Genomic DNA, 12,850 nt, shown 5'->3' with positions numbered 1-12,850 from the left:
CTAGTGGTAAGGCATCTGTTTTAAAAGGCAAGCCCACAAACCAATGAAAGGGACTGTGTTGACATGTTGAATTACATATCTCATTCAACTTTAACTTGAGATTACTATAAACTCCGTTAACAACTCTGGATGCTTCTGGCCTATAACTACAATGAAACTTCTGATCCACCTCCGGAGCGCTACACAATATTTTCATTAGCTCATACTTAGTTCCCATATCTAACTGTAAAGAAGCTGGGAAACCAAATTTAGGGATCAGTCTTTCAATAAGAGCTTAGCTACAGTCAAGTTGTCACATTTCCTAGTTGGCTAGGCCTCTCATCACTTACAAAAAAGACAAAAAAGTCACCAAAACGTAATGCAATCCATTACATACAGGAATTTTCACAAAGTCAATCTGCAATCCAGTAAATGGGCTTTCATACACTGCAGTCTTTTTGCCAACATTTGACCGTAGACAAGTAACTCAAAGCTAACAAAACTCTTCAACTGCATCTTTATAATTTGAATTGAACCCCTTTTTATGGGTGAGTGCAAAGCGCTCTGTCTCATGCTGTAATCTCTCTTTGGGCTTCTAACCATGCCCATGTCAACTCAGTCAGTTTCATTGGTTTGTGGGCTTGCCTTTTAAATTCCACTTGCTTTTATTTGTGAAAGGCATGCATACCTCATGCCTTTTCTGGTGTTTAGCCCACCTACACAGCACCGGTAAACTACTGAAACAATTTGAGGATCAATGTTTTCAGCATGGTTTCAGGACTACTTTATCTTTTTATTTTCCATGCAGCATGATCGCGCTAGGGATTACATAGCGCAATCGTGCTCGGTTTTTCCGTTTTCAATTTCAGCGTGATCATGCTGCATTTTACATAGCGCGATCGCGCTGTGTTTTTTTTCTTGTAATTTGTGTGGCAAGAAAAGTCCAGTTAGGAGTTTATAATGCTAATATATCTAACACGAACAAATGTGAGACCCGTTGCATTGCAAATGCTTGTTATCCTATGTCATCTCCATGCTGCCCTCCCTGCTTGCATCCCCTCATATCCTTTAGGACCCACTGATTTTCGTCCATTAACTCTACTAATACCAGACTGTGGGGAGTGTCAACTGATCTCCAAACTATATAAGGCGTGCATGTCCTTGAAACCCACCGCCCGCAACGAGAGGATAAGGGAGCCGTGGGAGATGGACCTAGGCCATGCCCTGACAGAAAAGATGTGGCCCTAGTGTTTCTAATAGATTAAGTTAGTTTTCCCGAATCACTGGCACAAGCTGCTTCAATTCAAGTTCCTACACAGGGCATATGCCACCTCTAGTACCCTTGGCAAAACGGATCCCACTAGATCCTCACACTGTATGAAATGTAACGCACCTGATGCCAACTTTGCACATTTTACTTGCACATTGGGAACTACTGGTCTAATATCTTTGTGCATCCCTCATTAATGATATATATTGACCTCTGTCCAGACCCCATCATGGCACTCCTTGGTCATGTGGCAGATAACCCCAACTACTGCTGGCCAAGAGAGAGATAGCAATAGACTGGGGCAGCAGAGTTTGTCCGATTGTTAAGGCTTGGAATAACAGTTTAATCTATTGCTATACACTGGTGAAATTTATGCTACGTTACAACCGCCCACCTCACGGCCCAAAGACATCTAGCAATCCCTCAGAGACTATCTTCTAACAAATAGTACTGACTTTCATGTCTAGCTTAGTTGAATTTAGCAAATGCTCTGCTATCCGCGTACCTCGATTCATGTATGCCTCGATTGTTCATCTATAGACCTTCACTGGTCCATAAATTGCCTTTTTATTCTCTCAAGGCACTCATTTATAATTGTGTGTTGTTTAATCGTACTTGTTCTTTTGAAAACCATAAATAATGGTTTTTTTTTAAAGTGTGAGTTTAACCAACATTTTTCAAAGGTTTGCTACATGCCCTCACCCCCAATGTGAGTTGATTCATGGATGTGTCTCACCATGTAACTCAGAATACAATTGATAAAAAGAAAAAATCATCAGGTGACTTTCAAATGTCAATTTCATTCTTTGCACAACCTGCTATTACCCACTTATTCACTTCATGCTCAGGCACATTATTTTAGTTCTCAACTCTTCCAATGTCTGAACTGTCGCAGATTAAAAATAGTTCACAATATATTTTTCAGAAATACATTCTTCATTTGATTTCAAAATACTGGACAAAAGAGCAGAGAATTTTTCAACCTCATCAACATATTTGTTGCTCAGAGTAACTGTAGTATCTGTACTCCACTCTTATGTGTGACATATTTTCCAACATCAATTTATTTTGGTAACTGAAGATCATACAAAAGATTCAAAATTCTTAGCTTGTTCCTAAAAGGTGTGCCAGATGAAGTCAAGAAACTCCTCTGTGACCAATGCTGGACAAAATTGTGGACCACAACAAAACCATATTGTTTGTCAGCGTAGACTGTAACACTAAAACATTGGCCATGAAGCATGCTTTTTTAATGGCAATTATTTTTCCAAGTGGTGCAGAAGTAAAATTTATGCAAGTATGATGCTTCAACAATGTAGATTATTGTGAAAACTGCATGTTCCTTGATTGTCTCTCAGACAAGAACCATATACAAATAAAATAAAATCAGACAGTGCGAATGATACAGTTTGAAGATCTGTTCGATACACAATTCTGTCTCATTGATACAGTCATGGTCACAATCATTGCCTCCTTTATCAGTATCTTCTTCAAAAGCCATTGGCAAAGGAGTGCCGAGATTCAGGGTTTTGCAGCAACTTATTGAAATAGTTTCAGCTGCAGGAACTCATACTTTGTTGGACAGTGAGTTTGGGTACAAATCAGCAAAATCTCAGGGATTGAGGGATTTACACATTAAGGTGTAGATTTACTAATGCAGCACAATGTGATGCTGGGCAACACAAAGGCTTATTTAAAATTTACAAATCTATGCAAATGCACAATTTGTGTGGCTTTTTAAAGCAATGTAACACAACACAGTTGCTTGTGCTGCATTACACTACATTTCAACACTACATTTCAACTTGGGAGGCATTCGAGGGGTAGAGGATGGGTATTCCCATGCATTTGCCCATGGAGTTTGGTGCATTCTAAAGCGAGTAAATTGGTCAAAATGCCACGCGCTGCATTCTGTAGAACATATGGAAAGAGGAAAATCCCTCTAAGGATTCTTTTTGAGAAGGAAGCTATCCCTTTCTGCTCAAAAACAAATCTGCTGTTACACAAGTACCCTTGCACTGTTATGCAAGGATATGTACATTAGATCAAGGCTGCACAGAGTACACCAGTGCAAGGAGAGAGCAGAAATGTTCCACATCTTTGTAAATATAGAGCAATTCAGCTCTGTCTCCTTCATGCAACACAACTCAGCAATTGTGCTTGCTGTCCTGCATTCATGAAAGAATAGTAAAAACTGCTCCCTTGTGTATAACCTACCATAATTCTTTCATTTGCTGAATGGGGACTGAATCTAGTGTAGCAGAAAAAAAAGCTCATGGAGCCAACGCCAATGCAGCCACACACAAGGGTCGTGCAGCACCTGTGGAATGTGCACTGTCTGCATGTGCAGACAGTGCATATTATGTGGTCCTGCATGGACAGCCCCTGTGGAGGACAGTGCAATGGCCCCCTTTTTGGTTTTCGGGCCAGCCTCTCCATGATGGGAAACCAGCACCGCCATGGCTGACTAGGAAATGGGTCTGCTGCCAGCTCGTCAGGACCTCTGCTCCTGGCAGTGGGGGCAGACTACTGACAGTCGGACCGTAAGCATCCGAATCTCACATTCAGACTGTCAGCCCTGTGGCGGTCCGGACTCTGCTGCTGCCCTGGCGGTGGCCGGACCGCCGGGTCATAATTGGCCCTTATGTCTAAGTTTGTCAAAGTCATTCATGCATTCTTTGCCCCAGCGCATATACATTACTGTGAGTAAGTTTCTATAAAGGCTTTGCAATCAGGGAAAAGTTTGGTATCCACTGACGACAGAAGCCAACCAAAAACATCCTCACTGCTTTCTGGGTCGCAAGCGGGTTCATTTTCAGAATAATAGAGATACTTTATGCAGACAGCTTTCTCACTTCACTCTAAATTTTGTAAAGAAGTAAGGGCCTGATGTAGGTAAAAATAAATTAGCGACTCGCAATTTGCGTGTCGCTAACTGGAATGCAGGTAGAATGTGCGCGGACAAATTGCTACTCGCACCCGGAGTCGCACCGCAGATAGCAAGTCCGCTGTGTGCGAGGTCGCTTTTTGCGACCGCGCAAAAAACTGACTCGCAATTTGCGAGTGGGTGTCGCAAATTGCGACTGTGCTGAAAATTGAAAACAGGTGCTGCAGAATACTCCAGAAACCACTCCAGAACACTCAGGAAAACACTTCCTGGCACATGATGATGACATCACAGCCAGGAAGTTTACAGGGAGGAGGGAGGACCACACCCTTTTTAACTGCAGCACAGCTAACAGAGCACCAGCAACCATGGCTGACACTCCCAGGAAGAGAAAGCTCAAGTTTGCAGAGAAGGAGCTGGAGGTGCTCACAGATGAGTGCTGTCAGCACCATGATGAGCTTTTTGGGAAGGCAGCCCTCAATGTGCCAGACTCTGCCAAAAAACGAATTTGGCAGGAAATCCAGGAGAAGGTAAACTCCCTGGGGGTCAGCCACAGGAGTGTGGATGAACTAAAGAAGAGGTGGTACGACCTCCGCTCCCGGACCAAGGAGAGGGTGGCAGAAAGGCTCCGGGAGATGAGAGGCACAGGAGGGGGACCATCTTCCATACCACCACCCACACCCCTGGAGGAAAGGGTGGAGGAGACCCTGGAGGCGGAGTCTGTAACTGGATTTGGAGAACTGGACACCTCTGAGCCCGGACCATCAACCGGTGAGTACCATGTGATATTCCTGTACCCCCATCAATGCCATACCCCCACCCACCATGTACACATGGGCATGCACAACCAAGATAGCTCCATTTCAGAGTAGTAAACACCAGCATGATGCATTATGGGCAATGTAGTCAAGTAGGCAGTTAATAGGCAATTGTTTATTAGGAAGTGTTCAACAGATAGTAGACACTGACAGTGTTTTCCCCATGTCCCACAGGTCTCCCACAAGACACCCCCACCAGCCAAAGCAGCCAGGTGCCAATGGTCAGCCAGCCCCAAGAGGAGACAACAGGAGCAGCCACCACTCCCACCTGCACCACCAACACCATCCCCTCTCTGGCAACACCCGCTGCAACAGTGGTCTTGGAGCCTGCACCAGTTACAATCCGGAGTGCCTTATCACAGGGCCTACACCGCTGCGCAGGCGACGCAGGATGAGGAGAGCAGGGCAGCAGGCAGAGTCAGGGCTTCCATCCACAACACCGACGGAAGCACAACTGCTACTGGGTCAGCGCCTGCAGAATCAACAGTTAGGGCGGATTAGTGGGGTTCTGCAGCGCTTCGGGAGGAACCATGCCAACAGCATGCAGCAGGTTCATGCACAACTGGAGGTCATTGGGAACAACACAGGTGACCTAGCCCTGTCAATGCGCGAACTGGTGGCTGGACTGCTTACGCAGAGTGAGAGTGTGCGGCGCAGGGACCGCCAGCTGCTCCAAAGGCTGGACAGGATGGCCTCCTCTATTTGCAGACTGGCAGTGAACACAACTGGGCTGTCAAGGAGAACAGTCAGCCTCCAGGTTGACATGGGCCACTTTGCGGGTGATGTGGCACCGGGCCTGGGCCGAATCACCCATGCAATAGACCTCATGGAGGTACGGCAGGTGTCCAGGGGTACAGGGGACACCCCACAAGACAGTGAGGAGGGCTCCACTGTCAGCAGTGTCTCTGCTGGTGACACCAGGGTGCTACGGAGTGGGAGTACAAGGCAGAGCACTGCTGAGCAACCTGGTACCAGCCAGGCTGGCCGAGCCCGCCGTAGGCTGTGAACTAACCACTGTCTCTGATGTTGGGCACATGATGGCAATGTGTCCCATGCCAGGTGGACTTTTTGAAGTCCCTGAACAGTTTTTCCTTGTATATAGTTTGGTTTTTGCACATATTAAATAATTTGTTCGTTACACTTAACACATGGAGTGTTTGTTCTATTGGTGAGTATGGCACGTACCTTCCAAAGTATTGGGTAGCAATGTGTTCCCGTCTCAGTCTGCCTTGATTTGCAATGCTCCTATCCCCATGATGGCGATGTGGTAGCTCTTGCTCTTCATCCTCAGAATCTGGGTCTGCAGGGGTGAGAGGTAGCCCACGTCAGGTGGCAATGTTGTGCAGTATAGCGCATGCAACAACTATTTTGAATGCCGTTATGGGGGTATACTGGAGGGCACCTCCACTTCGGTGGAGGCATCTGAACCGTGCTTTCAGCAATCCAAAGGTTCTTTCAATCAAGTTCCTGGTCCTCTTATGTGCACTGTTGTGTCGCCTCTCACATTCATTGCTGGGTGTTAAGTACGGAGTCAGTATCCATGGCCGTAGTGCATATGCACTGTCACCTGTTGGGCACAAAAAGTACACTGTTAGCAAGTCCTGGTTGGTGTGCACATTGATCTGTGTGCATGTCTACAAGGTGTATGCAGCTCTACCTAGGAGGTATACGTCTCCAAACTCCCCACGTTCCAGGCGTTGGTGTATCCCACTGTGCCTAAAAATGTAGGAGTCATAAGTACTGCCTGGAAATTTTGCAACAATGTCAGTGATGACATAATGGGCGTCACAAACAACCTGAATATTGAGTGAGTGGGTACACTTTCTATTGCGGAACAGATATTCCAGGTTTGCAGGGGGGCATATTTGAATACGTGTCCCATCTACACACCCTATGACAAGGGGAAAGTTGGCAATCCAGTAAAAGTCCAACCTGGTGCTGTTAATTTCTGCCTCATTCCTGGGTAGGTATATGTATTGGGACATGTGTGTGAGTAAGACATCTAGGAATGCCCTGAGGAACCTTGATAGTGCACTTTGGGATACCCCACCTGCCACAGCAATAACCTCCTGATAGCTCCCCGAGGCCAAGAGGTGCAGTGAGCATAGCACTTGCACATGCGTAGGGATGGCGCAGCCGCGCACAGTCTGGCGTTCTAGCTGTGGTTTGAGTAAATCTATTAAATCTAGTATAGCTGCGCTGCTAAGTCTCTATTTGTCATATATTTCCTCCTCAGTTTGCTGGAAGAGTGTCTACCTTGTTCTGTAAATCTTCTCCTGTCTCTGGCTCCTCCTCCTCCTCTGCTGGGCTGCGTGGGCTCTCCTCCTCACTGCTATCAGGTATATCTCCGCCATCTTGAGTAACGGTTACCACCTGGTCTGAGTTAGTGGTAAATTGGACATGCAAACTGGGCTTTTTGCGCCTAGTCGCAATTTGCGAGTTGCTATTGCATATGGTTTGCAACTCGCAAATTGCGACTTCCTATTTGCGGGTCGGAAAATGGGGTCGCAAAATTTGCGAGTCGGTAACGGCTCGCATCGCTTTTTCCGAGTCGGAAATGGGATTTTTTCATCCCATTTCCGATTTTGCGGAGTCTCAAATAGCGATTCGGGCCATTTGCGACTCGCAAAAGTTTGCTACATCTGGCCCTAAATACCTTCTTGCTGACAATATTGCAATTGTGCTGGGAACACTTTATATCCATTGTCTGGCAAATAATTGTATAATTTTTTCAGGCTTCTCTGGCTTTGGACACAACCATCAGGTCATTACAATATTGCAGCATCAATATATTACGGTAGCACTGAATTACATGGAAGGTGGAGACTTTCTAAATCTTTCTTCAGAATGTGGGAGAAAACTGAAGTGCTCTCTGTATAGCCTTATGAAATTTGACAACTCATTTGTTTAAATGCCATGATTGGATGGTTGAAAAGGTCTTCCTAGCATTACTTTTAAGATACCTTGCTCAAATATTTTATCAATGGCAGGTGCCAGCATTTTCTCTACTTCAAGCATAATCTTGTACTAAGGAGTACAAGGACACATGGCATTTGGTTTCACTGTGATCATCACTGGGTCTGTCCTGTATATAAAACTATTTTCTTTCCCAGTAACATATCAAGCCTCTTCTTTCATTGTGTGTCTTAAATCAATAGGAAAGTGAGAACCGAGAACTATTTCACTCTTATGATTTTAACTTGAAATACAAATTCTCATCCTCATCTTGTGTTTGAATTGTTACACCATCTGTCGTACAATTCATTTTACTAAATAAATCATGACCCAACAAATTAACTGGACTTGTCTCACAGGAAGGGGCACCTTCCGGCACAAACCTGCACAAAAACAATTGTCAGAGATCATTTTCTCTTTCTATGTGTGCTGCAGAATGCAACACACACAGAAAGAGGAAGAAACAAGGAGAAAAAAATATATTTTTCCTCGTTAGGCCTTCCTTTGGAAGTGCAGCATTTTGATGCATTCCCAGGTGTAATGCTAATAGTAAATCTGGGAATGCACCAAAAATGTATGCTCCACCAACGGAGCTCCTACCTGGGGCAGAGTAACACAAGATTTGCGCAGTCTTGCGTTACTCCAGGTTCATCAACCTATGCAGGGCCACTCAAGTTGGCATTCCTTGGTTTGATAAATCTGTTTTTAATGTTGTGTCATCCGGGCGCCCACAAGCATGGCACAAGGGTGATACAACATTGTATAACATTGTTAAACTATCCCTAGCAGTGGACAATGTGTTCTAAGCTACAAGGACTGATGTGACTACATCAACCCAACTGATGTGATTACATCAACCCAATAACTGCCTCTGAGAGAAAGATTTAAAATTTATGTTTTTTTTAAAACTGTGTCACATTGACGTTTAGAGAGATAGATGTTTATACTATATGTGCACATATCATCATCACTGTACATAGAACAGTTGCACAAACTAATGTTTTGGTTTATTTCCAAATACCTAAGTTTTAGATCTCTCCTACAGCTTTCACAGGCTACCGTGGTTCAGCTATATTGTTGCAGTGGATAACAGGAGGTCCATCAGCACTAGTGTTAGCCAATGGCGTTTGGTGGAGGTGAACACCCAAAAAAGTGGTTAATTTTAGTTTTTTGTCCAAAGTGTTCCCTCCCCTGCACTCACCTTCCTTTTCTTCAGCACCACAGTTGAATGTTGCTCTGTGGTGCTCCCAAAACCTTCCCCATCCTGTTCCCTGTGTCTTCCATTTCCCAACAAATGTTATGTGATAATGAGCCACTTGCTTGCTTTATTGATCCTGCACACTTATGATTCTTTGAGATGTATTTCACTGTTCTGAAAATGGCAGTAAATTAAAAAGTGGAAAAATGGACATCAGTGAGTCGCATACATTATACTCATGTGAGCACACAGTGGCCATCTTGGAATGATAGAACACGTTCAGTATGGCCTTTATTTGCTCAGGGGCATGCACGTGATGGATGCGTCATGAGGTACCAGGAACCTATTGCCTTTGTCAATGCTTGTTATCAATACACTATTGAATATTTTAGTGTTCCTGTTTACACGTGAGATATCCTTCCATTCCACATAGATGCTATCATGGTAGGTGAAGGCACTGATGTAAAACAGTTGCCTACTAAGTGTAAGGTTTTATGCTGTTCTGCTGCATTTCAATAAATGGAAGCTTCGCATCTGTGGTTTAGGCTCCATTGCATAAGCAGCAGCATAGGGTTAGCCATGTCCCACTCAGCTACATGCTTTGTGCAAATGGACCATGTGCGCCTCTTCTTTTGTATGGTACTCACCTCGTAAACATCAGTACGCACAAAGAATGATGAACAAATACAAAGTTATATATATGTTATTTTGATTTGATTGTTCTGTGCCATGGGTGAGTAGAGTCAAGTGTGCAACATGCATCTTGTCAGGGCATTTTAGCCAACAATATAATGCATTGTAGAGCTTAAAGTATCAATTTTAATACTGCAGATTGGAGTTAATTAACCTCAGTATGCATTGGTTAAACCATGAAGGGGTGTAAGAAGAGGGCACCAATTGAGCAACAGTTTTAAAAATTGCAAAGATAATAATCACCTGAATTGTACCTTGAATGGAGTTAATGTTACCACTCAGTTCTATGGCCATCCACCTTGGATCTCTGCAGCAGTGAACTCCTCTGTGACTTGCAGAATTCCTTAAGAGTATCATTTTGTATAATACAATTAATCAAACTATATTTTGCATTTCCAGGCAAACAGAAAGGCATTGTTTCCCTTGTCTGTGCTCCATACGGATCGGCTTTGAGTGATATTACATCAAAGATGCCAGGTATCTTCTTTTCCAAGGGCTCTTCTAGGTGTAAACAAAGCCTCCAAGGATGGATCCTCATGGGTAAGAGAAACTGGAACTGCTAAAAAGTATCAGTGTCTGCAACTAATGTAACAAATAGTTTATGTGACTATAACACCCTGGTGCTACCAGTCCTACCAGTAATACAGCACTCCAGTGCTACCAGGTATACCTGTAACTATCTTACATTGTTGGGTATACTTGATTATCAATAAATGTTTCAAATTAATATTTGTAAAACGTGCAAGTATTGAAGAACTGCAGGCAAAATATAAATTCTATGTGTTGGCAGCATCAGGGCACAATATATTTCCATAGTAGAAAAGATGATTAATAAAAATTGAGCTTGATTAAATAGAGCCTGGGGTATAAACTTTAAAACTGGAAAGAAAATACACGTTTGGTGAGATTTGTAAGATGAAGTATGTCATATGTTGTTACATCTAACTTCTCATTTTATGGCACCTTGGAAACATTGTTTTAGAAAATGTATTTAAATTTGAAGAATTTTCATTAGTACATTTCTGAAGTACTTTACAAATTCATTAATGCCAATTATATCTCATGTTACCTGATGTTTTTTATCAGCATTGACCCTGAAATCAAAACACCCTTGAGACAGGGTTTCCTTCAGTTAATACATCTTACATGAATAATGTTGGCACACAAATACTGCATTGCCTGGAGTAAATGTTCTCATTAAGATTCTTATAATTAATTCTCTGTTCCTTATGCAATTTCTTTCCTTCCTATTTGTTTGTTTGTACTTCCCTGGAGCATTGCTGCTTGCATTGCTTCTAATTTGTAACTGAATCCAAAAGGGCTGCAGCAGAATGTGAATTTTGTTTGCTAGCAATTTTGGGGCAGATGTATCAAGCGTTTTTGCATTTGCAAATGGTGCGAATGCTAAAATGCCTTTCAGTATGTATGAAAGGCATTCGCTATGCAATTTTAGGGAATCGATGAAATAGCGAGCCCGTTTAGAGAATCGCAAATTGTGATTCTCTAAATAAGAAATCACAAATAAGGAATCCTTATTTGCGATTTCTTAAGCACATGTATCAAGCTTTTCCTTAATGCGAATTGGGCATTAAGGAATCGCAATTTGCACCAAGTACAGTTTTTTAAATTGGCATGTAACGCACACATGCTCCTTCGGCATGTGTGTGCCTTACATGTCCATAAATAATTTTTTGAGGTGCAGCAGAGGGGGCCTTAGGCCCCCAGCACCCTGGGGTTTTGCATTTCCCAAATTGCAAATTCCAGTTAGGAATTCGCAATTTGGGAAATGCAAAAAATGCGCAAATATGGGCCTACAGGCCCATAGGTGCGAATGGGCTCAGAATCGCTATTTGCCATTCGGTAATAGCATTTGCAATTTTTAAGAAATCACTATTACCGAATCGCAAATATGATACATATCATTTTGTGACTTAACATTTCTTAAAATTCGCTATTACAGAATCGCAAAGTGGATTCTTGATACATTTGGCTCTTTATCTCATAAAGTTGAGTATTCTGGGTCCCAATTTTCTTCATTCTTAAGGAAAGGGGATTAATTTCTAAGTTAAATTAAACATCAGAAGGCAGCCTGAACATGTCTACGGTATGTCAGCTGCTATGTCCCTAATTATATATTAGAATGGAGAGGAGAGGTGTGACAAGCTGTAGTCATGTGCTCCTCATTTGCTGAGACAACCCTTGGTTTTTGCATCTCTCAGTCTTATGCTAAAGGCTGGATGCTTGTAACATTAATAGGCATGCCGCACTCCTGTGCACTTTGTGCTTTCGAGAGAGTAATGTCCAGGCTACTTACTGATAATCTCTATTACACTGATTCTTCCTTACTTGTCCTAGTACTTAATTAGAAGAGACTTATTTCTGCTTGACCAGCACCCCATACAGAAAGCCTCATTTTATACTTTGGGCCTGCTTTAGATGTTGGCGGACGGGCTACTTCATCATAACGGTCACAGAAATCCCATCTCCCTAAAATCTAAATCCAATTCTATGGGAATAAGTTTTTGTCAGAGGGGGTATCCATCATTGTTGTGACAGAATAACCTGTCCGCCACAACTAAATCAGGCCTTTAGTCCCTTAACAAGGGAGTTTACCCCCTCTCTATCAATGTGCTTATGTGATCCCTGAAACGTGATTGGTTCACAAAGAACTTCCCATTATTTTTGCGCCCATCCTTATGTGGCGGCCCAGACTCTTTTGAGGCCGGAGTTTTTTTGCTCTTTTTTGCTTTTAAAATATTTGTTGCTTTTCTGGCTTATATGACTTTTTCTCGTATTCTTTGAGGAGATCATTATCATGTTTTCTACCTTGAAGAATTGTTGCTTCATTTATATCACTCCTCCCATCTTTTGAATGAATAAAGTCTTTGTAGGCCAAACATTTTAGGTTCAGATATTTACTGTTCATGTGCGGTGTAATGTATTGTGAATGCATCATTTAAAACAAGGGGTTCTAATCTAGAAAGTTAAGGACTGGTGGTGGCAGTACAGAAATGCTGCAAGGGAATAAAGAGATATATGCTGCTGATGAG

General features: G+C 42.9%; 1 protein-coding gene across 3 annotated transcripts in view; it reads left to right on the top strand.

The window, feature by feature from the left end:
* LOC138246671 (carcinoembryonic antigen-related cell adhesion molecule 4-like) overlaps positions 1 to 12,850 on the top strand; it is a 210,477-nt gene that overhangs the window by 22,946 nt on the left and 174,681 nt on the right. For 2 of the 3 annotated variants that reach the window (XM_069201426.1, XM_069201425.1), the window contains exon 2: positions 10,200 to 10,340. In XM_069201426.1, coding sequence (XP_069057527.1) covers positions 10,271 to 10,340 — 70 coding nt within the window. In that variant the 5' untranslated portion in view covers positions 10,200 to 10,270. Of the gene's footprint in view, positions 1 to 10,199; positions 10,341 to 12,850 lie in introns of those variants that run through there. The other variant, XM_069201427.1, reaches the window with a different exon arrangement.

The sequence above is a fragment of the Pleurodeles waltl genome, chromosome 7 (assembly GCF_031143425.1).
Source record: "Pleurodeles waltl isolate 20211129_DDA chromosome 7, aPleWal1.hap1.20221129, whole genome shotgun sequence".
Classification (NCBI taxonomy): domain Eukaryota; kingdom Metazoa; phylum Chordata; class Amphibia; order Caudata; family Salamandridae; genus Pleurodeles; species Pleurodeles waltl.
This window is presented reverse-complemented; position numbering and strand designations above follow the sequence as displayed.